At 38.9% G+C, this 27,251-nt stretch overlaps 1 protein-coding gene across 1 annotated transcript in view; it reads left to right on the top strand.

Annotated features, from left to right (window-relative positions):
- Nucleotides 1–21,921, top strand: part of slc39a9 (solute carrier family 39 member 9) — a 36,140-nt gene extending 14,219 nt beyond the window's left edge. The window contains exons 4-8 of the mRNA XM_028821320.2: nucleotides 2,587–2,787; nucleotides 14,832–14,900; nucleotides 14,987–15,072; nucleotides 19,418–19,552; nucleotides 20,356–21,921. Coding sequence (XP_028677153.1) covers nucleotides 2,587–2,787; nucleotides 14,832–14,900; nucleotides 14,987–15,072; nucleotides 19,418–19,552; nucleotides 20,356–20,595 — 731 coding nt within the window. The 3' untranslated portion in view covers nucleotides 20,596–21,921. The remainder of the gene's footprint in view (nucleotides 1–2,586; nucleotides 2,788–14,831; nucleotides 14,901–14,986; nucleotides 15,073–19,417; nucleotides 19,553–20,355) is intronic.
- The last annotated feature ends 5,330 nt before the right edge of the window (nucleotides 21,922–27,251 follow it).

Below are 27,251 nucleotides of genomic sequence, written 5' to 3' on the forward strand. Positions count from 1 at the left end.
TCAGATTTCTCACCACACTTGTCGAGAGGCAATTTGGCAAATTTGATATTAACAGTTTTGGTTTTTGAATCATTTAACTGTAACACGTTTGTTATAAAATATCATTTACAATATGTACAGAATATGCAAGTAATGAACTGTTCAGTGCTTTTGTAAAGGGTGGAATGTATACTGATGAGTGATGTAATGGAATCCACAAAAATTCGTATGTCTTGCACTACTTGTGTCAAAATGATTGGCAATCCTGGTTTTGCCACTTTATGACCCTGTGGCCTCACATTTCAATGATGGCAGCACCAGGTGCATTATCTAAATAAGGAACTCTTTGGTAAAGGGTTTAGACCTACCTTTTTGATATGCTTCTGCTAGCCCCCCTCATTGAGGAAGAAATGGCCATTTGTAGGTGTTGTGAAGCGTTGTCTATTATCTGAAATTATAAATTGGGATGTGCTTACAAAGGCAGATAATTTGAGAGTAATGTGACATTTCAAGCCCATACTGTTCAATGCAGAGTCATAGATTAGCAGCACAGAGTTTAAGGAAGGGAAGTGCACTTTATTAGATAGTAGTCTGCTTCAGGGCCCAGATATATATACACACATACACGCACACACACATACACACACGTACATATATACAGGGCCAATTTATAATTACCAGTTAACTCGTATCTAGAGCTGGGGTCTGATGGTGTGTGGGGATACCTAGATTATCTGTCTCTTTTCCCCAGGCAATGAGTACAATATGGGCAGTGGTGATGTTAGGGCCCTTAAGGTTCACCATGCTGTTCCAGACCTCTGGACCCAGCACCTGTAGTTGAGATTCTTAGTGCTGCTTTAAGCTTGGATGAAACCCTTTGGTAGACATGCGCACACCTCCACCTGAGACAAAAAAAATGCAATTATCTATTTAAAAGTCTATAATGTTAAAAGGTTGTAACTTATTTATTATTGTACTAAAATGCAGCAACAAAATATTGAAGGATTGTAATACAAAATGTAATAAGGTAACTTATATTTCATGTAGTGTATAATTTCTACAGTACCATATAGTGAAAATATAAGCAGAAAAGATGAGCAGAAATAATATAGACTCTGACTGTCTCTTCTGTCTTCAGGATGGAAAGCCTGCCACGGTCGGTTCTGCTGTTGAGTTTATATTTGTTCAGCTTTTTCCTAAAAAGTCTTCTTGTTTCTATCTACCTTTATTCTTGAAAAGCCATTGTGTTCTGAAGTGATTCTGCAATCATGTTCCACATTTCCCTTATTCTTTGTGTTTAATATTAATATCATGTATTAACATAAAATGCCTACAAATTTCTTTGTCTTTTATGAATAACCTTTATTTCACATCCTATTTTAGTTATGACTAGCCAAAAGACTTGGGCCTGCAATATAATTATTGTTAAAAGCATAACTATTTATTGGTTAATTAATTATTTCAAAGCAGCAAGGTTTAGCTGTGACACCTCTTACACCAATAATTTATCTAAGCTACAGACTACAAAAGAGAATCCGATCCCTATGAAGTCTATGAAGTCTTTCTCAACAACCAGCTTTAAGTTTCTTAAGTAATTTTTGGATTATCTACTTCACCCATCGGGCACTCGCATCTTAACTTTTTTTTATATTTTTTAAGGCCTTCAATGTCGCCAGTCCATTTTTTACTTAAATTGACTCTTAAGCTGAGTTTTGCTAGTAGGCCAGAGTGGCTTGTTTTCTTGACAGTTTTGGGGTTTTAGGAGGAATGCCAGGATACCTGAGGGGAAGCCCAAGCAGATACAGGGAAAATGTGCAAATTTCACACTGACAGGGATTGATTGCGGGGATTTGAACCCAGGGCATTGAATTCCTTGACCATGGGAAAGGTGCTGTATAAATAAAATGTATTATTAATATTAATTTGTGAGACAGGAGTGTACCCCATTGTGCAATTGTGTGATTGAATCACTACAGGCCAATTCAGTGGCAGGCTCCAACAGATCCTAGCACTTTACCTTAGCTTGTATCAATAGCTCAAACTCTTTTCTTGTCTGTTTTTTTTTTTTTTGTGTGTGTGCTTTTATGTTTTAAAAAAAAAAAAAAAGTACTGCCCACTCAAAATTAAAATGCAAAAATTTTCCTCCCTTTATGTTGATCCATATCAAACCCTCTTCATTGTTAAAGCAAGTTTTGGTAACATCTTACAATTTAAAATGATACAGTAAGGCCATTACCATCATTGATGAGTTGAACTCTGGCAGTTGTTTTATTTTCTTTCTTGACAACCAATACTGACTGACATTGCATCCTCTAATCTGCTGTGAGTGTGAAGAATGGTGACTCAAGTTGGTATGCTGGAGTTGTGTAGACTAGAAATGGATGAATAAATTTTGTTCTTGTCATGTTAAACAACTGAAACTGGTTTAGACAATCAGCCTCGGCCATGTTGATTATCAGAGATCAACTTCCACTTTCAGTTGCTTAACTCTTTTGCTCCCCTAAACTACCCCTTTAGCATTTTAGTTAATATTACCTGGTAAAAGTGTTTTTTTTGTGTTTGAACTTGTTTGTTTGCATTATTAAATCTACCCTTTTTCTTTTGTAGGAAAACACGGTTTGGTTGAGAGCCAAGCTGCAGAGGCTGTGGTGAAGACGGGAGAGGGAGTGGCAGCGGTGGCAGCAGAGCATGACCACGCTCACGACCATGCCCAACTGCATGCCTACATTGGTGTTTCACTAGTGCTAGGCTTTGTCTTCATGCTGCTTGTCGACCAGATTGGCACTTCCCATGTGCATTCAGCTGATGGTATGAAGGATTTCAACTGTTACAGTATTTTATAGAGGCTTACTTTGTTCATTGACTTCAGTGTTTTAGTTAGTTTAGTTGTGGTTAGGAATGCATTAAGGGACATTTTAGTTAATTAACTAAACAAGCAAGCTTGATGGACTGAATGGTCTCCTCTTGTTTGCTAAATTTCTTGCTTTCTTAATGGACAGTCTAGTCAGTGAGCAGGGCCAGATTAAGAGTTGATGGTGCCTGGGGGCAGGAGCACTCCTCGTTCCCCTACCACCTCATAAGCACAGTGACGAATCAAATGCCGCATACTGTACTGCTCATCTTAGAAAAAAAAATCCAGTAATGTGGCTGCTGGGGTTGTCAAATGTATCAAAATATTAGTAAAATATCGATTTCAGCTAATTTTTTATGCTATTAATTCAATGTCTTGTGTTATGAATACACTTCCAGTTCTCTCTGGCTTTTAACAATTGAGCCGAATAGGCTACCAGTGGCCATGGCTAGGGTTGCAGCCCCATTTCCACTTACTCATTTGTGATAATAAGATGGCAACTTGAGCAACATTGGAGTCTTTACTAGCACGATTACTTGAGAAAGAAGGAAGCCAGAATGGGGTCTGGAAATACTTTTGGTTGTGTGCCAAATAGAGACAGAAAACCACTAGATACAGTACATGTAAGCCTGTATGTAAGATTTGCTGCCGTGCAAATTCCTGTACAGGGGCTAATAAAGACAAAGAATTTCTAGACATAGGTATCTTATTTCTAAATTATGGAAATACTAGGGGTCTTTGCTCGCCTACCCCTGGTGTTGGGTAACCCGAAATACATTGATGAATGTATGAGATATATTGGAGTGTAAAGGTGTAGATGACGAACAAAGGAAGTATATTCATTAATCCTAATGAATGTTCACTAATAGTGGACTCATTATAGAATGCGTTGTCAGCTAATTGGCGGAATTGTTTAGCGGCCGTCTGTCATTCCTTTCTTTGCCGTTTATCTATTGCCTCTGCTGTTTGAGAGGCACGTTGTAGGTGCCTGCGTTCATTAATTGTATTCAGGCGGGCTCACTTCTGTATGTCCGTTAGTTGAGATGTTTCGTTTTGGAGCCGTGACTTCTTTGGTTGCGTTGTTTGAGAAGCGCGTTGTAGGCGCCTGCGTTCATTTGTTTTATCCAGGCGGGCTCGTTTTTGTAGCACCGTTAGTCGAGCTCTTTCTTTTTGGAGCCGTGCCTGCTTTGCTTGTGGCATTTCAGACGCGCACTATAGGCGCCTGCGTTCATTGATTTTATCCAGGCGGGCTCATTTTTGTATCTCCGTCAGTTGTGGTCTTTCTTTTTGAACCCGTGCCTGCTTTGCTTCCGCAGTTTCAGACGCGCGTTGTAGGTGTCTGTGTACATTGTATTTGTCCATGCGGGCTCATTTTTGTAACTCCGTTAGTTGAGCTGTTTGGTTTTGGAGCCGAGACAGTTTTGCTTCCGCGGTTTCAGACGCGCGTTGTAGGCACCTACGTCTATTGTTTTTATCCATGCGGGCTCGCTTTTGTAGCTCCGTTAGTTGAGCTGGATCGTTTTGGAGCCGTGACCGTGACTCCATTAGTTATCCGTTGTCTACCGTTAGTAATATGGATAATTGCACTTACTGTTAATACGGAGCGTTTTCAGTGGTTGTACTGTTAATAATGCATCACTGTAATGTGATTCACATATGCTATATGGTTTGGACGTGTGAGGATGCCGTACGTTTAATATGGAGAGTTCATTTATTCTTATTACCCGGACCATGCTGTGTAGTGTGGACGTTTAGTTCAGAAGCACGTTGTAGGCGCCTGCGCCTTTCGTACTTTCTCGCGCCTTCCGTACTATCTTTGTGGACCTTTGCGGACCCCGTAGTGTCTTCCGTTTGACTCTGGGGTGCAGTACAGAATCCTCTTTTCTGTGTGGCGTTAGTTGAGCTATTTCGTTTTTGAGCCGTGACTCCTTCGTTAGTTGAGCTCTTTCGTTTTTGAGCCGTGACTCCTTCGTTCGCGGTGGATCAGACTTCGCTTGCGGTTTATGAGACGCATGCTGTAGGCACCTGCACACTATGTCTCCTGCGTCCATGCCTTCCGGTTTACCATTCTCGGTTAGTAATATGGATTAATCATTAACAGCTTGTAAACTACGTTTTATGGAGTCCGTTAATTGTTTAATGCATTAAGAGAGGGGTATGCAATTATTTTTACTAGTAAGCCAGTTTTATTTTGTGGCAACACTCCTCAGCACAATAGGGCTCCATCACTCTCTCAACTTTTAAACCCTTGCCATAAAGTGTGCAGTTGCAGCATTTTACTTTTTTTTTTTTTTTTTTTTATTATGCGTGATTTTTATAATTCTATTTTGTCACTTTCACTACATAATGCAAGGCATTAGAACTTTACCGTGCTGAATTGCATAAACTACTCCTCTGTGTACCACATATGCTTAGTGTATTGTAATAATAATAATAATAATTCATTACATTTATATAGCGTTTTTCTCAGTACTCAAAGCACTAGCCACACAGGGAGGAACCGGGGATGGGGTCTGCGTGAATGCAGCAGTGTGGTGCATTTTCCTTTGAGCTGTATCATGAAAAGCACTGCTTGGCACAGCGCTAATTATGATTTTTTACTTTGACGATGGTCCTGTTTTGTCACAGTTTCTCTAAAATTCAAATCTGCTTATATAAGGTTATGTCTGTAGGCAGATGGAAACTGTAGTTTTTGGGATGTCCCATAATCACATTAAGATTAACACCAAGGCTATTGACTACTGCTGTAGTTAATTATTCTTATGCTTTAATGACTAAAATTTCAGTTTTTTTTTGTGTTCATCAATTCAAAAATTTTAATGCATACAGAATTACAATATATTTAAATAATTTGTTTTCCATTGAGTTACATTATATACTGTGTTGGTATTGAAAATGCTATTGAAGTTTCTTTACTTTTCTTAGTATTGTATCAAAGTTTGAAATTTTGGTATTGTGACAACCTTAGTTTTTATTTTTCTGAAGTGTATCCTCTAAGGTTGGTCATATACTATATGGTTTTATCTGCTGGCTTGAGTTTCCTATGAGCCAATTCTGCTCCATTCCTTATTTACTTATTAGGACGTGCCTCTCTGTTTGTGCTTTTGTAAGCCTGGCAACAGTGCATTGCAAAAGTATTATCAGGGGTGTGGAAATCAAATTTTTTTCCACTTGTCCATGGACAAGTAAACTTAGAAAATCCACTTGTCCGCTAGTTAAATTCACTTGCCCATAAACAAATAACAAAAGTGAAAAATAGTTTTTTTTCTGATCTCTTTTATTGATACCAAAACTGCCTTCCATTTTAAAACTGAAAAAAGTTCTTTCAGGGAGTAGTATTTTGCCACCTTGCTCTAGAACATTATATAAAAGATTCCCTTATCATTTTAACTCACTAATAAACAATGCCTTCATTATAGCTACACTAGTTCTGTTTCACATATTACAGTTACATAACAGAACACTGTCCTGATTCATTTTCTGCCATGTTCTTCAGCTTTTGTCTTGCAACATCTTCTCCCCCAAGAATCTTTACCATCTCAGACAGCATGGGCTGAATGCTGTTCATTTCTGCTTGAACTGAACTGCATGGTTCCTGGACTGATGGTCCTGCAGAAGTGGATGCTGATGACTTTTCAGTTTTTGTATGAGTGATGTGCCTGTTGCCAGATGACAGCCAGAATTCCACAGCTGGTAGTGGGTCAAACTCTTCTAAAGGTTTGCCATCAACAACAATGTGCATCTGGTTTTGAAGGTTTTCCTGAGTCAGGCGGGTTCTTAGAGAACTCTTTACTAAATTCATATTGGATAATAATCTTTCACAAGAAGAAAAAATAATCACGTCTAAGTGAAGATTTTTATAGATATTTCATAACATTTGGAAACTGTTAGAATGTTTTCTTCTTTATTTTTAATAAACTGACAGCATGAAACCGACTTGTTTTATATGAAAAATTCTCTAATCAAAAATGATCTATAGACAGCTCATCAAAATTGATGTTGTCACGCAATATATTTCTTAACTCCTCAATATATCACAACCTACGCGAAATTGCAAATTTCAGGAAAGATTAACTGCCTAACAAGCTTTATTATGTGGTGAAAACATTTGCATTGTAAGTAAAATGACCGCATTTTTATGTAGAAACAATGAATTTTATCAATCTTCTTATATAATACGCTACCGTGGCTGTTCGTTTGTCTGTCCAGGATTTTAAATCACCTGTAGCTCGCAAACCGTTTCACCTATTGACTTGAAATTTGGTACACATATACTACGTGACGTCTACTATCTGCTTTGGGAGTGATGATTTGTATTACTCTTTTTATTTTATTTTATTGTTGAATCAACTCTCGGCACCGCGCAGCAGGGCGGCTGTGCAGCACATGCGTATGGGCGCCGTTCTCATTCTCCACCACCTTCGCTGATCATTCTTGAGGCAGATTGAAGAAGCTTAAGTGAAAAATTAAAGAAAACGTACTAAGTAATTGCAACACAAAAACTAACTTAATCAGTTTTAACGCGAAAAGATGCCAACGAAAGAAGAGAAGCAGCGGGCCGCTAGGGTGGAGTAAAGAAGAGCTGCTCAGGAAGCAGCAAGCGCATCAACCTCTGAGCAAACGAATGCTAAACAGAGATGGAGAAAGAGGATGAACACTAGGAATGCCCAAGTCAAGTGTATTCACTGCAAGTTATCGTGCAGTACGCCATTACTGGTAATATATAAAAGTTATCGATTATAATAAAAAATCATCAGAGTACATCGTAATGTCGGCATGAAAAAAATGACCGCATCTCCAAGCGTGTAAATAGTAGGGTAAAATACTTATGTAAGACCGTAAGATTGCTTCCCCTTTGAAAAATCAGCCATCATTTTGTAAACAATATTGAAGACCAATTTGAGACATGAAGAACATACTTAAGTAGACTGTTTCTGCATGAAGTACGTACCCAAATGTTTAAAATTCAAAAGTAGTGGTAAAAATGTGCCATGCACAGCGCACATAATTCTTTTTTCTCCAGAAAATTGCACTTGTCCGCGGACAACTGAAACCACAAAAACACGCTTGTCCAACGGTCAATTTACCTGAGTCGGGAGTTGGATTTCCGCACCCCTGATTATCCCTGTCTGTGTTTGTCTTGTTTTGTCACATTACAATCTGGAACCATTTGATTTACACAACATGCCTACCACTTTGAAGGTGCCAAATATTTTGTATTGTGATATAAACAATAGTTAAGACAAAAAAAGAGGACTCCTGAGAATGAGTAGGTATTCAGTCAACCCCTCCAAATTAATACTTTGTAGAGTCACCTATTGCTGCAATTCCAGCTGCAAGCCTCTTGTTGAATGTCTCCATTAGCTTAGCACATCTAGCAACTGGGATTTTCACCCACAGCTCAAGGCAAAACTGCTCCAACTCCTTCAAGTTTAATGGGTTGCATTGGTGTACAGCAATATTCAAGTCATGCCACAGATTCTCAATTGGATTGAGTTCTGGGGTTTGACTAGGCCATTCCAAGACATTTAAATATTCCCTTTAAACCACTTTGAGTGTACCTTTAGCAGTATGTTTAGGGTTATTGTCCTGCTGGAAGGCGAACCTTTGTTCCAGTCTCAAATCCCTGATGGAATGAAACAAGTTTTCCTCAAGAAAGCCTCTGTATTTACTGAAATCCATCTTTCCTTCAGTCCTGACCAGTTTTCTTATCCCTGCCAATGAAACACACCCCCACAGCATGATGCTGCCATCTCTATGCTTCACTGTGGGAATGGTGTTTTCATGGTGATGGGAAATGTTGGTTTTGTGCCATGCATGTCATACCCTTTTTGGCCCATGATGACCAAAAAGTTCAGTTTTAGTCTCATCTGACCTGAGAGCCTTCTTAGATGTGTTTAGGGAGTCTACCGTGTGTGGTTGGGCAAACTCCAAACATGTTTTCTAATTTATTTTCTTTAAGCAATGGCTGTTTTACTGGCCACTCTTACCTAAATCCTTGTTCTGTGAAGTGTGTGGCTTAAAGTGGTCCTATCGACAGATATGCCCGTCTCTGCTGTGGATCTTTATGGCCCCTTTAGTGTTATCCTTGGTGTCTTTCTTGCATCTCTGATTAACACCTTGCTTGATCAATCTGTAAGTTTTAGTGGGCGGCTTTTTCTTGTCAGGTTTGTAGTGGTGTCATAGATTTAATGGTTTTTTGTGGGAGAGTCAAAGTTTGGCATATATATATATATATATTTTTTTTTTTTTTTTTTAAGACCTGGACCCTGATCTATACATCTCTGCAACTTTGTCTCTGACCTGTTTGGAGTGCTCATTGGTCTTAATGTTGCTTGCTAAGTGGTGTTGCCTAGTCAGGGACCTTTAAGAACAGGTCTGTTTATAAAGACAACATGTGACAGACCATGTGACACTTTTTTGTACACAGGTGGGCCCTAATCAATTAATTATGTGACTTCTGAAGTTAATTGGTTAGGTTAATTGGTTGGGTAGCAAAGGGAATGAATACATACGCATTCAATTTTTCAGTTTCTACTTTATATGTACTAGGGGGCTCTGACCCCTGCCCGCTTCACTCGCCAACCCCCGGGCGGGCGCTACGAACTAGCCACTTCGCGGCACTGCCACTCACGTGTGAGAAGCGGATGTACAATTTTTAGACAGATTTTTATTTTCATGGGAATTATTACATATACATAATAGAACTAACTATTTTACATTACAATGAGTAATGAACCATAGTAAAAAATAGTAAATCATAATTAATTGAAAGAAAATTATGTTTCATGTTTATTATAGGTATTTGTTGTGTTACACATTTTCGTTCTGTTTGGCTTTGAAATTAACACACAAATATTTTTTAAACTTACACTTTTAATGTATAAACAATATTTGGAATTAACTTTTCGTCAATATCGCATTGAATTTTGATTCTGTGTTTGGACTTACATCATGACAACGCAACGTATAACTGCCCGTGAGTGAATATTGTTTCTTTCTCCCTGGTAAATAAACTGACTTTTTCAAATGTTTTTCCCTGTGATTTGTTAATTATCACAGCAAAAGCTATTCTAATGGGAAACTGTAAACGTTTTAATACGAATGGCATACCAAGTTCTCCTTTGGTTTCTAATGTCATCCGCGGAAGATGTACTACATTACCTTTCTTGTTGCCTGTTAAAATTTTACATGTCAGAATTGTTCGACCAATTTTGAATACAACTAATCTTGTCCTATTGCGTAATCCATCACTCGTATATAAATTACGTAGTAACATTACGATACAGCCTTCTTTCAACAGTACTTCGGCCGGTGGAAGACTGAATGCTGTTAACGGTTCATATTCTATGAGATATTGTAAGTTGATGTTTTCTTTTATTGGGAACTTAAAGTGAGGAATACGAAAAAGTTTATAAGAGCTGAGAGTGCAGGAACTGTGTCTGACAAAAGCATTCAAACGAATGAGAGGTGAGAGGACCGTGGGTGTGGGCCGTTAACCATAAATGGTTGAGAGGAGGGCGGGACTTGAAGAAATCTCTAGACGAGATGAGACTATTGCCAAAAGATTTTCTTTCATAATAGAGAGATATATCCAAATGAAGATCCATGTTATGCCCAGATTGTAATGCGACAAAACAGGACATGGGGAGAATTTGTCTAAACACACATCAGTGGGAGAGGAAGAAAATTAAAAACAAAGAAGACTAGTGAGGCATTATACAGCCGTATTGCCATTGGTATATCGGATAGATAGCTACTTTTAGTTGACTACTGTAACAACAGATACAATGAAATATCAAAGTATTCCTCTCAGTGTCACACTGTGCAGGTACATTCAAGTCTTGCTCAATGGTCTCACCACACAGTCATGCAAGAATGTTCAAAAGTGACACCCATAAAATTGCATATCATATGCCTGCTTACTAACAGCCATCCTTTTCTTTAATATTAATTTTTTGAGATCCATCTAGTGACTATACATATGCAGATGCACCCATTGAGATGCTTGTAAAACATAAGTCCAATGTTTTCTGTTTAGGTTTTTTGGTGCTCATGCCTATATGGTTGGTGACGGTCTGGTTCATGGAAGTAGGGGTTCTTATAATTCACCGTTTTATTAGTCCTCAGTTGCTTGTTTTTCCATCACAAAGTGTAAGATAACCAACTCAATTCAAATTAGGGTTAGAGGAGAACAAAGCCTTATTAGCCCCAGACAAGATGCCAGTCCATCACAGGGCCCACAAATACAAACACACACACATTTATATCCAGAACAGGACATTTTGGAATCCCCATTCAGCCTAACACACTGATATTTGGAGATTTCAGGGGAAATCCACAAGGAAGACCTAGGTAGAATGTGCAGACATTACACAAATAATGGCCAGGTACAGGGTTCAAATCCAGGATGTTGCAGTCATGAGGCAGCAGTTCTAGAATATGTATTGCCATGCTACTCTTGGTTTACTGTTTTTGTATTGACTATGAGCTCTTACGGTATATACAGTAATCCCTTGCTATATCACGCTTCGACTTTCGCGGCTTCACTCTATCGCGGATTTTATATGTAAGCATATTTAAATATATATCGCGCATTTTTTGTTGGTTCGCGGATTTCTGCAGACAATGGGTCTTTTAATTTCTGGTACATGCTTCCTCAGTTGGTTTGCCCAGTTGATTTCATACAAGAGATGCTATTGGCAGATGGCTGAGAAGCTACCCAACCAGAGCGCGTATTACCTATTAAATAAAACTCCTCAAATATATTGTGAGCACGGGGGCTGTTCGCACCCCTAGAAAATATGGCCGCTCCTCAAAAAACACTGAAAGATTACCTTCACATTGCTCTCTTCCTTGCTGGGCTTAAATGTGGCTGCTTTGTCAAGCGATATGCTTCCTGCACGGTGCTTCGCATACTTAAAAGATCAAACAGCATGTATTGATTTCTCTCTCTCTCTTGCTCTGACATTCTGTGCTCCTGACGGAGGGGGTGTGAGCAGGGGGGCTGTTCGCACCCCTAGACGATATAGACGCTCATCTAAAAATGCTGAAAGATTATCTTCACATTGCTCCCTTTCTTGCAGCTGGTTTGTCAAGCGACATGCTTCCCGCACGGTGCTTCGCATACTTAAAAGCTCGAGCGACACGTATTGATTTTTGATTGTTTGCCTTTCTCTCTCTCTCTCTCTCTCTCTCTCTCTCTCTCTCTCACTCTCTCTGACATTCTCTGCTCCTGACAGAGGGGGTGTGAGCAGGGGGGCTGTTCGCACCACTAGACGATACGGACGCTCCTCTAAAAAAATGCTGAAAGACTACCTTTACATTGCTCCCTTCCTAGCAGCTGCATTGTCCAGCAGTGCTTCGTATACTTAAAAGCCAAACAGCCCTATTGATTTCTGATTGTTTGCTTTTTTTTCTCTCTCTCTCTCTCTCTGACATTCTCTGCTCCTGACGCGCACTCCTTTGAAGAGGAAGATATGTTTGCATTCTTTTAATTGTGAGACGGAACTGTCATCTTTGTCTTGTTATGGAGCACAGTTTACATTTTTGAAAAAGAGACAAATGTTTGTTTGCAGTGTTTGAATAAAGTTCCTGTCTCTCTACAACTTCTTGTGTTTCTGTGCATATCTGTGACCCAAGCATGACAATATAAAAATAACCATATAAACATATGGTTTCTACTTCGCGGATTTTCACCTTTCGCGGGGGATTCTGGAACGCAACAATCCACAATCGAGGAGGGATTACTGTACTATTGGTTTTTAAGTTAAGTCCTGGGGACCCCCATGGCTCCAGGATTTTATTCCACTCAGTTTCACAATTAGTACAACAATTTGACTTTCATTTGAACTTGTTGTTTATAAAATTAGGGTTCAAATGAAAGTCAAATTGTTGTACTAATAAGAAGTTCTTATAATATTTGCATTCATTTTTAGACATTAAATGCTTATTTTTATTTGGAATATAAATGTCAGATGGTCGCAATGATTATGAATTTGGTTAGAATATAAACCTGTGCTTATGGGCATCTCCAGGACTGAAATCATCAATATAAACAAATCCAGCTACAGAGCAATATTCTGTTTTAAGCCCTCAACTCTATGGATGTCTTACAGTTCGAGCAATTTAGAAAATCACCTGAAGCTGGTAATACTCCCCTTCTTTTTGGACCTTTCTTGATGGAAATCTCTCCGGCTTCCTTCTTTTGACAACTAGCAATTATCATTTTTCAAAGTCTAATTCGCTTAGAACAGTCTGCAGCTAAAAGTATTAGGGAATTCTTGAAATCCACGGAGAACTGATTGTTTGGTCTCCAGTGTTAAAGCCCGGATTATTTTTAGCTCATTGACGTCACCATTACAGCACATTTAGGCTCATTTAGTGATACACTTGAATTTTAACACTGTTAAAACGTTTAATTGGTATGGCCAGTTCAATTAGTTGGCCAACCTCGTTCTATAAGCTTAAATGGTCAGATTGACACATTTTATTTTTAAACTGACAGGACATTTGAGAACGGAGTTGATCATTAAGCTAATATGCCATTAGGAGCCTTAGTATTGTAACACTGCTCATCCCTACCCATGGAGATCTCATCTGTACATTTGCAATACAATTTCATTTTCAACTGAAGTTGATTCTGTCCCCTATTAATTAATACAAAAACCTATCTGAATACAGTGGTGTCTGTGTAAATTCTCCAACTCCTTGGACTTCGTCCCAACAATCGGCAGCCATTGACTCCTCTAAGCAGCTGCCTAGCACTCTGAAAAATAAAATAATTGATGCTCACAAAGCAGGACGTGGCTACAAGAAGATAACCAAGCATTTTCACTTCATAATGTTTTTAGGAAATGGCAGTTAACAGGAATGGTGGAGACCAAGTTGAGGTCTGGAAGACCAAGAAAATGTTTGGAAGAAACTGCTTGTTGGATTTCTAGAAAGGCAACTAATAACTACAAAAGACCTTCAGGAAGATTTAGCAGACTCTGGAGTGGCTACTGCACAGTCCTGCTGTGGAGCAACAACAACAATATGACCTCCATGGTAGAGTCAGCAGAACAAAACCTTTCCTGTGTCCTCGCCACAAAATTCAGCACCAAAAGCTTGCAAATGAACATCTTAACAAGCCTGCTGCATTTTGGAAACAAGTCAGTTGGGCTGATGCAGTCAAATTGAAATGTTTTGGCCACATTGTGCAAAGGTATGTTTGAAAAAAGGGGTCCGAATTCCGGGAAAAGACTACGTCTCCAGCTATTAAGCATGGCAGTAGATCGATCAGGCTTTGGGCTTGAGTTGCAGCCAGTGGCACAAGGAACATGTCATTGGTAGAGGGAAGAATGGATTCTAATAAATACCAGCAAATTCTGGAAGCAACCATCTCATCATCTGTAAAAAAGGTGAAGTTAAAATTAGGATGATGTGCTACAAGAAGATAATGATCCGAAACACACCTCAAAGTCTACAATGGAGAACTTCAAGGGGTGCAAGCTGATGGGTTTGCCATGATCCTCTCAGTCCCCCAACCTAAACATTGTTGAAAATCTATGGAGAGATGTCAAAAGAGCAGTGCATGCAAGACGGCATGAGAATCTTGCAGAATTAGAAGTCTTTTGCAAGGATGAATTGGTGAAAATACCCCAAGTAAGAAATGAAAGACTCTAAGCTAGCTACAAAATGCATTTACAGGCTGCAATACTTGCCAAAGGGGGTCTTAGTAAGTATAGACCATGTCGAGTGCCCAAAATTTTTCTTTAGGCCCTTTTCATGTTTTTGTTTTTTTGTACCTGTGAATGACAGAAATTAAAATGTAGTCTTGCTTAAAATATTAAAGAAATGTGACACCTTTAACTTGATCAGTTTATCTTTAGTTCATTTACCTATTCAGAGTAACAGACATATTAAGCAAGGGGGCCCAAACATTTGCTTGCCACTGTATTTGTTCTCATGTTATTTTGAAGTGCCTACATTTACTACATTTCACAATAATTTCTTTCAGATCCGGAGGCTGCTAGAACTGCTAATTCTAAAATCACAACTACGCTTGGATTGGTTGTACATGCTGCAGGTAAAAATACCCCATTTCTACATATATAATGTTTTTGTGTCACTGAGTCGGCAGTGATTTCCTCATTTCTTATGCCCTTTTTTCAGCTGATGGAGTGGCTCTCGGAGCAGCCGCCTCCACTTCACAGACCAGTGTACAGCTCATCGTATTTGTTGCCATCATGCTGCACAAGGTAGGCACGGTGCCTTTCCTTTTATTTCTGTTCTTAAATATAAGGAAAGGGGGAATTTGTTGTCTAAGAGTCCACAAAAGGCACATTAGCCTCAGATTATTTTTATATTCATGGACATGTTAATACTGGAAATGCCTAAATTATTAGCCTTGATGTACATGTACATCCCCTGACATCCTCTCATCACTCATATCTCAAGAACACAAATCAAATCGAGCAATGTGGCCAAGGCTGGTGAACTTAGCTTCAAAACAGAACAAGCAAGAACAACTTTATAGGGACCAAAGGCCTATTGTTATTCCTTAGAGCTTCCCTGTTCCTGACATTTACCATATAACCTACGAAAGGTTGTACAAATTAACAGAGCAAAAGAATATGGTGACTTCCGTTTCAGAATACTTTAGTAGTGTCCAGAGAGATGTCTGTATTTTTCAGCTCCCTCATCGTTACCCCTGAAAGGGCTACACAATTGTAGCAGAACAACACATCTTGCACCTGAACCAGCATAAAAGACATAATTGAACAAGGTCAGATCACGAAACAAGAGAGCTAACTAAATTACGAATCACTCAAACAAGTACACTGGGTGCAGGTGATACTAATAAACAAGGCAAGTTTCAGTGAGGAAATATTCAAAGACTAGAAGTCAAAATTTGAAGAAAAGATACAACCTGAATGATTCAAATCAATGTCCAAAAAAGAAAACTTTTCCTCAATATAACCAGGAGAGAGATGTCTGTGTAATTTAAGCAGTCCATTTTTCTTAATCTAACCAAGGCATTACTTAAAAAGGCTTGTTTTTTCGCTTGTAGCTGGCGCTGCAATTTTGTCTTTTACACAGCCTGCCGTTTTTAGTATGTCTTCACAAACCTCCTTTTCGTAGCACACACTGTGTTTGCATATTAAAACTTGCATTTTTCCTCCATTTTGAAAGCAGGCATTTAGTCTACCTCATGTTTCACTCCAGACCTGAATAAGCGCCTGTGTCCCATTATTAGGGGCATTGTTTTATACTGTGGCGTGATTACTGCTTTTAGTAACTGACAATAGCCAAAAAAATCAGACAATTCAGAATTTACACTTGGTCTTCCTCTCCTGTCAACCATAAGTTACTTTATGATAATTTGAGGTAACGTTTAAAAAAAAAAATATACAATTCCCCAAAAGCTCCCATTTCACATTTTCTTACAGGCGTGTACAGAGTGTTTATCTTCTCTGAGCTCAAAAATAACAGATAACACTTCATCCTAACTTTTGCTGTATATTTGCATATTTACAGTGCATCCGGAAAGTATTCACAGCGCATCACTTTTTCCACATTTTGTTATGTTACAGCCTTATTCCAAAATGGATTAAATTCATTTTTTTCCTCAGAATTCTACACACAACACACCATAATGACAATGTGAAAAAAGTTTACTTGAGGTTTTTGCAACTTTATTAAAAATAAAAAAACTCAGAAATCACATGTACATAAGTATTCACAGCCTTTGCTCAATACTTTGTTGATGCACCTTTGGCAGCAATTCCAGCCTCAAGTCTTTTTGAATATGATGCCACAAGCTTGGCACACCTATCCTTGGCCAGTTTCGCCCATTCCTCTTTGCAGCACCTCTCAAGCTCCATCAGGTTGGATGGGAAGCGTCGGTGCACAGCCATTTTAAGATCTCTCCAGAGATGTTCAGTCGGATTCAAGTCTGGGCTCTGGCTGGTCCACTCAAGGACATTCACAGAGTTGTCCTGAAAGCACTCTTTTGATATCTTGGCTCTGTGCTTAGGGTCACTGTCCTGCTGAAAGATGAACCGTTGCCCCAGTCTGAGGTCAAGAGCACTCTGGAGCAGGTTTTCATCCAGGATGTCTCTGTACATTGCTTCAGTCATCTTTCCCTTTATCCTGACTAGTCTCCCAGTTCCTGCCGCTGAAAAACATCTCCACAGCATGATGCTGCCACCACCATGCTTCACTGTAGGGATGGTATTGGCCCGGTGATGAGTGGTGCCTGGTTTCCTCCAAACATGACGCCTGGCATTCACACCAAAGAGTTCAATCTTTGTCTCATCAGACCAGAGAATTTTCTTTCTCATGGTCTGAGAGTCCTTCATGTGCCTTTTGGCAAACTCTAGGCGGGCTGCCATGTGCCTTTTACTAAGGAGTGGCTTCCGTCTGGCCACTCTACCATACAGGCCTGATTGGTGGATTGCTGCAGAGATGGTTGTCCTTCTGGAAGGTTCTCCTCTCTCCGCAGAGGACCTCTGGAGTTCTGACAGAGTGACCATCGGGTTCTTGGTCACCTCCCTGACTAAGGCCCTTCTCCCCGATCGCTCAGTTTAGATGGCCGGCCAGCTCTAGGAAGAGTCCTGGTGGTTTCGAACTTCTTCCACTTATGGATGATGGAGGCCACTGTGCTCATTGGGACCTTCAAAGCAGCAGAACTTTTTCTGTAACCTTCCCCAGATTTGTGCCTCGAGACAATCCTGTCTCGGAGGTCTACAGACAATTCCTTTGACTTCATTCTTGGTTTGTGCTCTGACATATAAACTGTCAACTGTGCGCCTTTCCGAATCATGTCCAATCAACTGAATTTACCACAGGTGGACTCCAATTAAGCTGCAGAAACATCTCAAGGATGATCAGGGTAAACAGGATGCACCTGAGCTCAATTTTGAGCTTCATGGCAAAGGCTGTGAATACTTATGTACATGTGCTTTCTCAATTTTTTATTTTTAATAAATTTGCAAAAATCTCAAGTAAACTTTTTTCACGTTGTCATTATGGGGTGTTGTGTGTAGAATTCTGTGGAATAAAAATGAATTTAATCCATTTTGGAATAAGGCTGTAACATAACAAAATGTGGAAAAAGTGATGCGCTGTGAGTACTTTCCAGATGCACTGTATAGTCTTGGTCACATCATTTAATCATTTAAAAGCTACACTTTATCTAAAATAAGACCCATAAATGAAATATCACAAGTGTTATTTAATAAGCTAAAAACTCCTATTTTTAAACACTGTTGCAAGGGGAATGAACAGCTGCTAAGTATAAAACCAGGTCCAGGAGTTTACTGTATGTTACTGCATACCTAGAGCCTCCATTAATTGGGATTATTCAGAAAATGCTAAAAGCCCTCACTTTGACCAGGTTTTATATTTGTTGAAGCGCTGTGGGAGCCAGCAGCAAAGTGTCCAGTAATCTATGTAGCCAAACTCATGTAATTTTTCCAAATGAGAGTCCAATGAAATTGTTAATTGAATATGTTAATGAACATGCAACATATCGCCACTATCTGGTGCCATAATTAGTGAGCAGAACAAACTTATGTTGAAACTTCTGTCTTCCTTAGCTGAATATCTCTACACAAATTTGTTATAACTTACCGGCAACAAAGTAAATACCAAATGTGTCAATGCATTTATTTATAGGTTTATATGACAAATTGATGACACTTTTTGACTAACGTGTCACAACACATGGTTTCTTTACATCAAAGACTTACTGTAATTGATATTGTCTTCACAAAGGACATTTTCTATCTTTTACAGCTGCCTATTTGCATACTTTGAAATTCTGTACTTTTACGTTTGAATGATCCTTTGTATCCAAGGGAGCTTTTAATATATATTTAACTGCTTTTTCCTCGTTATGTACCAAAAATTGAGCTCAGTTTAGGGTAAAATGTTTTTGTAATCCAGTTACTTTTTCCAGTAACAAAACAGTATGACTCCTTATACTTTAAATTCTTATAATTGCATATCATTTACTGATTTAACTAGAAAGTGTTGAAAAGTTAGTAGTCAAACTGATTAAGAACAGTAAAAATTGGCCTTGATCAGAAAACCAAATGTGGCCAAGAAACCACATCTGTTGTGTCATCCTTATTTTGTGTATGTGGTTATTTGGGCATGAAGTCCAACCACAACTGAAGAAGAGCTGTTTGTAAACAATTGTTAGGTATCATGTATTCCCTTTACATTCTAATGTCAGGATGATGGATGACCCTGAAATGTGTCCTATCTATTTTTGGTTCCTGTCTTAAACTGCACCTTAACTGCACTCACCTCCTAGCCTTAAAAGTCCCAGTACTGGACTAAATGGGATTTGTGGATATTTGATTGTTGTTGATGACTTATGGGTTTTATTGCCCCATAGATTTAAGTGGATGTGTGTGTAGTTTATATTTCATCAGCTACATTAAAATTTAATATGTGCAGTAAGAATGCTGACTGGCACTTTCAAGTCAATTTAGTAGAATTTACTTTCCCGGGCCGGTTCCCAAAAAAAAAAAAAAAAAATACAAGAAACTTATACAGGAAGAATGTTAATTAATGACCTTTCTTTTGTCTCAGGCTCCAGCAGCCTTTGGTTTGGTCTCCTTCCTGATGCATGCAGGCCTTGAACGCAATCGAATTCGAAAGCATCTTTTGGTTTTTGCCCTGGCAGCTCCCCTCATGTCAATGCTTACTTATGTTGGACTCAGCAAGGTATGCCTAATACTCATCACCATTATTTTTACTAGTAGTTATGGTATTTCAGTTGTTTCAGGCAGATTTGTCCATCTTTTATTTTAATGCTGACCTATGCACATTATACTGAACTGCCAAATTCATACTTTTAATTGAAGAAAGGAATGGCTGTAAATTATACTTAGTATTAAGTGATTGATTTTATTACTAACTTGTGTGGCTGTTGTGGACTATAAACCTTAAGGCTGAATTTCAGAATATGTTTCATGACAGTTTTGATTGGTCTTATTTCCCAGGTTTACATTTTTAAGACATGAATTGGACTTAGTTCTTGAAACCTATTCACCATGTACTTGTTTAGTATACATAGCCAGTCATTCTTATGGCATTTGTGATGTGAAGGGGCACTTGGCTGAGAGTGTAATAATCATTATGAAGCAAAAAGACAATCAGGACACGTAAAAGGTTTGGGGAACTACAAGGAATCCCATTTCAGGCTACTGATAATGAAAATAAGCAAGTGTGGTCTCTCTAGTGACTAGGATCTCCCTTTGAGCTGTGCTCCTTCCAGAATGAATGGGGACCAGGAGAGTTGGCCTAGCACCGTGGCTAAGGCCTTATATCCAGGTCTTTTTCTTCAGTTCTATAGAAGACATATGACTGATGAGGTGTACCCTTAAAAGCAATCCACCTAAAAGAAACTCTATACCTTGTCTTAGTATATAAGATGTTAATAGATTGGTATCATCCATAATTTTCTTTCTTTCTGTATTTGCATTCTTTGTTTGTCTGACATTTTGTTTCTGCTCATTCTCTCTTAGAGTAGTAAAGAGGCCCTTTCAGAAGTGAATGCAACTGGTGTCGCCATGCTGTTTTCTGCTGGGACGTTCCTCTACGTGGCCACTGTTCACGTTCTCCCAGAGGTGGGAGGTGGCGGGCACAGCCACATGCCCAATCCAAGTGGGAGCAACGGGGGAAAGGGACTGAGTAAAGTGGAGGTGGCGGCCTTGGTGGTAGGCTGCCTTATTCCACTTGTTCTCTCCATCGGACATCAACATTAATACATGACGGGGACTTTTGTATAGGAATTGATGTCATTTGGGACTATTAATAGAACACAATTTCTTCTGGTCGGTGTGGTCTCCCAAGGGCAGTGGGTCATGGCTTAAAAGGAAATTGATTCATATCTAGGTAATCTAAGCAAGAAAACAACAATCGGTGTCCCACGTTTTGGCCTGGATACAAAGGACAAGACATTTTTTAGCAGGTAGGTAGGTTCCTGTTGTGGAATAAAAACACATCTTGTACATTTAAATTTTTACTTGGACTGATAAAAGGAGCAAGAAGTAGAAATTCATGTGGGAGGTGTGATGTAAATGTTTTTAATTTTTTATTGTAAAAACAATAGGTTTATAAGAGACATCTAACGGTCAATAATAATACTTTGTATACTTTGCACCTCTTTTAAGCCATGTTCGATACTTGTCCTTGTTGGTGCAACAGTCCCCAAGCATTCATCAGTGGGTGTTCTCGCATGGGTGGTTGTAGTCTTAATTTTTTCACCAAACACAGATCGAGCATTGCCGAAATGATCCTCAACTTTAACGTGGACACCTTTGAATGTCCACAAGCTGTATGTGTCAAATAATCATACTGAACGCACAGGCTTAAAGGTGAACTTGTTTAAATGAAGTAAATTATGAGTTGTTCCCATTAAGTTTGTTTTCTGATTCAATGATGATATTTTTGGACAATGAAAAGTAATGTCTTAATTATTCAAATCCTTGGTCCAATTGTTGAAGAGACTTTCTGTGGCAGTTCATTCAATTGTGTTTTTGTAATTACAAAATCTAATTTAATATGTGTGAAATCTATGTTAATCCACTGGCAGAAACTATTATGTGATGAATACATATGTGCAAGAAATTATGGGGCGATACATTGGTGCTTTCATTGGGTTTTTGGTGCTTTGTCTTTCATTTGAGCCACTAGTTCTGGCTGTGAAGGTTATTATTAAAACAGTTGTAGGTGATTTACTCTGAACATGTGATGAACTTCAAAACGTTCTGCCTTCTGTATTATTCACACTGTCCGTAGTCCTCCTCAGGTGTCAAATATTACAGGCTGCAATATTTTTTCTCCCCACAGTGGAATTATAATCAAAAACTATAAATTCATCACTTTGTCAGATAAGGAGCAATTCAATAACATTTTGAAACATTTAAAGAAAATATTTCAACCCCTTAATCGTGCATTACGTCCTTTTTGAAAAGCCAGGCAATGGGAGGATAGGACACGACCTTTTATTTTTGGATACGTCATTAAACAGTTTGGTGACCATGTATCGAATGTTCATGCCAAATAAAAATGTAAAAATCAGAGCTTAAGCGGATGTGTTGTGTAGTGTGTTTTCTTGATTGAACTTTATACCAAGTTGACCTCTTATTTCTCACAAAGCATACAGTATACAACTGCATAGTTGTAAACTGTGATTTCTAAGAAGTTTGGACAATTTACTATACCTTCTAAGGTCAAATCACAAAATGAACAACAAGGCATCTTATTATCTGTTCTTTAACCTCCTTGGCATTAAACTCAGAGCATATCTTCAGCTCAAAATTCTATATAATAAAGTTAACCCCAAGTAGTACTCAGGGTAACCTGTTTTGATTAGATATACTGCTTGAAGCCCATATAAGGCTCGGGACAGTATTCTGCTGCCATCTTGTGGATTAAATAACGCTATGCTGCAAAAAATTGTAATTTTTTCTTTGTGTTTTTCCTTTCTTTGGTAACTCCTCAGTATTCACGAAGAGGACAGAGCCTTCAACTAAAAAACAGTGACGTTTAAATGAGATGCTGTAAAGACAGTTTTAGATCAAACTAAAACTGAAGCTTTTATTGAATCAAGCAACAGTGATGACGATCTAAGTTGGTCATCAGACATTGATATGGGTAGTGAAACTGATGCACACAGCACTGTATGACTAAACTGCCATAATATGCCTGGCGAATTCAGTTGTGTAAAAGTTCACCATTGTGCAAGTAGCTGTTTGGAAAAATGATTATGATCAAGTGGAAGGACAAACAATATGTTCACCCCTTAAGCACTGTTCACAATGCAGCAACTGCCCGTGTTCATGTCAGGGGGAATGTGGAAATCACTAAGCCTTGTGCTATTGTAGCCTACAATAATAAAATAGGTGGAGTCGATCATGTAGATAACGCACTGATATTCTGCTGTCTAACGTGGAAGCAGCGGAAGCAATATTATAAGAAAGTGCACAAAGAAACACGCTTCTACTGTCCTGATTGCAAAATCAGGCTGTGTGTTGGTGAATGTTTTAAAACATGTCACATGAAGGAAGTGTACTGCATCTGAAGCAGTACAGTAGGGAACAAAGTAGACTTATCTTTCCTACTCTATTTATTTTGGTATTTTAAAGTTTTTGTTGTACATTTTTGGCTCATTGGGGGAGATTTGGTGGGCTAATGCTAAGGAGGTATCAGTCACTTTGGTGACCTCCATGTACCCCATACAATGGTGAACTGCACACCTCAGCAAATGAGGCTGAAAAACTGGAATCAGACAACAGGTTTTTTGAGGCTGCAGCAATCATTTCAAAGGTTTGTCAACTTTATTGTAAATGCAAAGATAACATATGGTAGAAAACATTAAAAATGTCATTTTAGCAGATATCCAAGTCTAATAGTTAAAATGATACATGAACCCTCAGTTGAATCAAGTCAGAGCTATTAAACATTTACATGAATCATTTGAGTGCTGTATAACCGTCAGTTATGTTTTATATTGGCAGTGGTTTTGTTTTTTTTTTTTACTCTTGTATGTTTAACAATGACTGATGTCATAGTATAGTACAGTATGTTGGTATATGAGCTCCTCACACTGCTCTACCTTCCTTGCCTACTTTGACATTTTTACTTAAACTAGCGGGCTTCGCTCGCCAACCTGTGTGTTTGGTTTTCTGGGTACACACTTTTAAGATATTTTTTTTCTTTGAATTGTTGCTATTTCATTAGTTTCACTTTTATTTCAGAACTTCTTTAAAAACAATATTTGGAATCTTTCGAGTCCCAATATGCTGAATCTTTTAAATGAGGTCCGTGAGACGTGTGTTTAATGACTTTGTACCATAATTCAGGATAGGTTTCTCTGTTTGGAATTTCAGCACAGACAAAGTGATCTACATTATCAGCAGTTAATAATTTTTTTTTGCAAAGTAACCAATAAATGCATGTGAGGTAAACCCCATTTTTGAAATTCTCTGACTTAAACTTCAAAGCCTTACAATATTTACATCTGACATATTACCTGTGTCCATATATTCAATCTCTATTCACCTTTTAGTTATTTCTCCGAGTAATAATTTCTCTTTGTTTGTGCTAATACGATGTTTACTTTTTTTGTTTTGGCACTGTCGTTTTTTTCTGTTTTCATATTCTATAACCTGCTCTGCATGTGTTTGGCCCCCTTGTTTTTTAATCTCTTTATGACGTTTTACTTTGTTTTCTACTTTTAGTCTTTTATTTCTGACCTCACTTTGTCCTGCTTTTTTTTCAATGACACCTGGTTCGTGGTGATTATTTTCCCTTTTTTCGTGTAATGTTAGTTTGTGCTCCTGCGATCTTTACTTTCTTTTTTTATACTTTGTAATTTTCCTTTCATATTCTTTAACTTTCTCTACATGTGTATCGCGCCATCGTTTTTTTTTGTTTGTTTTAGCCTTTCAAATTCCACTGCTTTCATAATCTCTAACCTGCTCTGCATGTGTATAGTGCCAACGTACATTTTTGAACATCTTTATGAAGTTCTACTTTGTCTTTTAATTCTGAGCCCAATTGGACATGCTTTTTTTTTTTTTTCAATTCCACTTGTTCCGGGCTCATAATTACTTTCCTTATTTTCTGAATTTGCTCCTAGATTATTCTTTTTTTCATTTTTTTTTCTCTCCAATGCATTTGAGTCTCTTTTCTCCGCGCTACTCTTTCTTCTTTGCTTAGTTGTCAGTTTTTCATCTATAACGTATTGTCCTTATATGCTTTATATGCGCGGAGTGCCCTGGATCTGTGTGTGCTCAAGCCTTGACACGACTGAGTGTTTTGCTGCCTGTGGTTCTATGTCCCTGCGAGACGGTCCTGGGTCAATCTCTTTCGTCTCACGGGTCTTTTTAAGTGTCACTTGAAGATCACATCTCATCTCCCTAGTCTTTCTCTCCCAGGATTTTTTTTTAATAATAGAGAGACATCTTTGAGCCACTCCGTTTCATTTACTGGGGTATTTATTTGTTTTGACCCTTTAAAGCTGCAACAACATCAAACAGGATGTTTAGTGCTGTTCTGTTGATTTTTGTATCACTCAGTAAGACACTTGTGTGTGACTGGAAGATTGGAAATGTTCAGTTTGATCTTTCTCTCTTTTTATTAGTCTGTTAACCTTCATCTAGAATACTGTAATAGGGCAAAATGGGGCCATGTGCCAAGTTAAGAATTGACAACTGGCCATAATCCGTCCTATACTGTACATTGTCTTGTATAGCATTGCTCAAACAAAATATAGCACAATCTCCACTCTTTTGCATTTCTATTGATTTTTTACATTATTATGTCATTCTTTGACACTTTACAATTTCCTCAGTTAAACTAAAGTTCCCTAAAATTAGCAAAATTTCACAAAACCTGATCATGCTTCACCTACCCATCTGGTGGTACTCCTTTCACTTAACACTTAATCAGATACACTGACAGCAAGCTTAAAATGTATATTTGTGAGCATTGCTTCCCCATCACTGGATTCTTTTTTTTATTTCATGATTAAACTGTGCCATTGTAGAGAAATTAAAAAAAGAGCGCTTTTGAAAAGTGTCCCATTTTCTGCCCACGTTAATGCAGAAAAGGCCTGCATGACTTCTTGTTAGGAATATCTAAAAATAAGCATTTAAGACAACACCTAAACCACACACACAACCTTATAAAGGCAGTAAATCAGTGGAAGAAGAGAAACAGGACAACCCCTCAGTTGAGCACACTGACATTTCCATGTTCATCACACGAGGAAAGTGCCAGGTGACAGCTTGTTGACTGCCAATAGTCTGAAATCTCATTTCTGTTAGGCCCTGTCGATCTGCTCACCCCGGTCCGTATTGTAAAGGAACCATTCCAGTGAAAGACTGCCTTATTTCTGTCCTGTATTTTGATTGTGAATACTGTCCTGTTTGTTGGAAATATATTTGTTTTATGATGGTCATTAAACAATTTTGTAATATTTACACTGTTGTTTGTCTTTGATTGTGATTTAAATCTAATACACTATATGATTAAAAGTCTGTGGATGCTCCTCCAAATGACTGACTTCAGGTGCTTCATTGTGAGAAGGTGGATCAGATCAACCAGATAGCCATGAAATCTCTATTGAAAAACACTGGGTCATACTGAAGAGTTCTGTGGCTTTAAATATGGCGCTGTCATAGGATGTCACCCTTGCCATAAGTCTGTACTTGAAATTTCTGCTCTATTAGATCTGGCCCAGTTTACTAAATGCCATTATTTTAAAGTGGATAGAACAACAGCAACTCAGCCATGCAAATTAGCAAAGCTATGCCGCAGAGTGCTAAAGCACACTGTTCTTTGTCATATAACAACAGAGTTTCAGACTGCGTCTAGATACAATGTCAACACAAGAACTATGTGCAGTGAGCATCTTCAGGAATTTTGTCAACAACAACATTTATTTATATAGCACATTTTCATACAAAATGTAGCTCAAAGTGCTTTACATAATGAAGAAAAGAAAAATAAAAGACAAAATAAATTAAAATAAGACAACATTAGTTAACATAGAAAGGAGTAAGGTCCGATGGCCAGGGTGGACAGAAAAAACAAAAAAAAACTCCAGAAGGCTGGAGAAAAAAATAAAATCTGTAGGGGTTCCAGGCCACGAGACCGCCCAGTCCCCTTTGGGCATTCTACCTAACATAAATGAAATAGTCCTCTTTGTAGTTAGGGTTTTCACGGAGTCACTTGATGCTGATGGTCATGCAGACTTCTGGCTTTTAATCCATCCATCATTGTTGGAACATCATGGTGCTTTGGGTAGATGGTGGTGGCACACGCCACCACCAACAGGACACCGGAAAAGGAAACAGAAGAGAGAGTAGGGGTTAGTACAGATTTTGAATGAATAGTGTAAAGGACAGCCGGGTCCCATGCCCGGCAGGGACGCCTCTCCTACATCTGTTCCGGGGGAGCAGCCATGGACTGTTCGGTACCTCCCCCGGGACGCTTGGTGGCAGCCTCCCTGGCAGCCAATGATTCCCCAGCCCGGCGCATGGCACCATGGGAGATGGAGTCCTCCACAGCCTGGTTGGGGGCTCGGATGGCCGCCAGGGGGAGCTGTGTGGAGTCAGCAGCCTGGCTGGTCATACCTTCAACCCCACCCGGAAGGGCAATTAGGACCAGGTGTCCAAGCACCTGGACCGCTTCCGGGTGGGATATAAAAAGGGCCAGCCACCACCACTCAGAGAGCCAGAGTTGGGAGGAAGGAGAACGAAGCCTGAGGAGGAGTGGTGGTGCTGAGAAGTGCGGTTTGTTGTGTGTAATTTAAGTGCTTGTGGGACTGTGTTGGGCCAGTGGGACACGGGGAAGGCGTGCCCCACGGCTGAAGATAAAATAAAGAAGCGTGTTTTTCAGACATACGGTG

The sequence above is a fragment of the Erpetoichthys calabaricus genome, chromosome 16 (genome assembly GCF_900747795.2).
Source record: "Erpetoichthys calabaricus chromosome 16, fErpCal1.3, whole genome shotgun sequence".
NCBI lineage: Eukaryota > Metazoa > Chordata > Cladistia > Polypteriformes > Polypteridae > Erpetoichthys > Erpetoichthys calabaricus.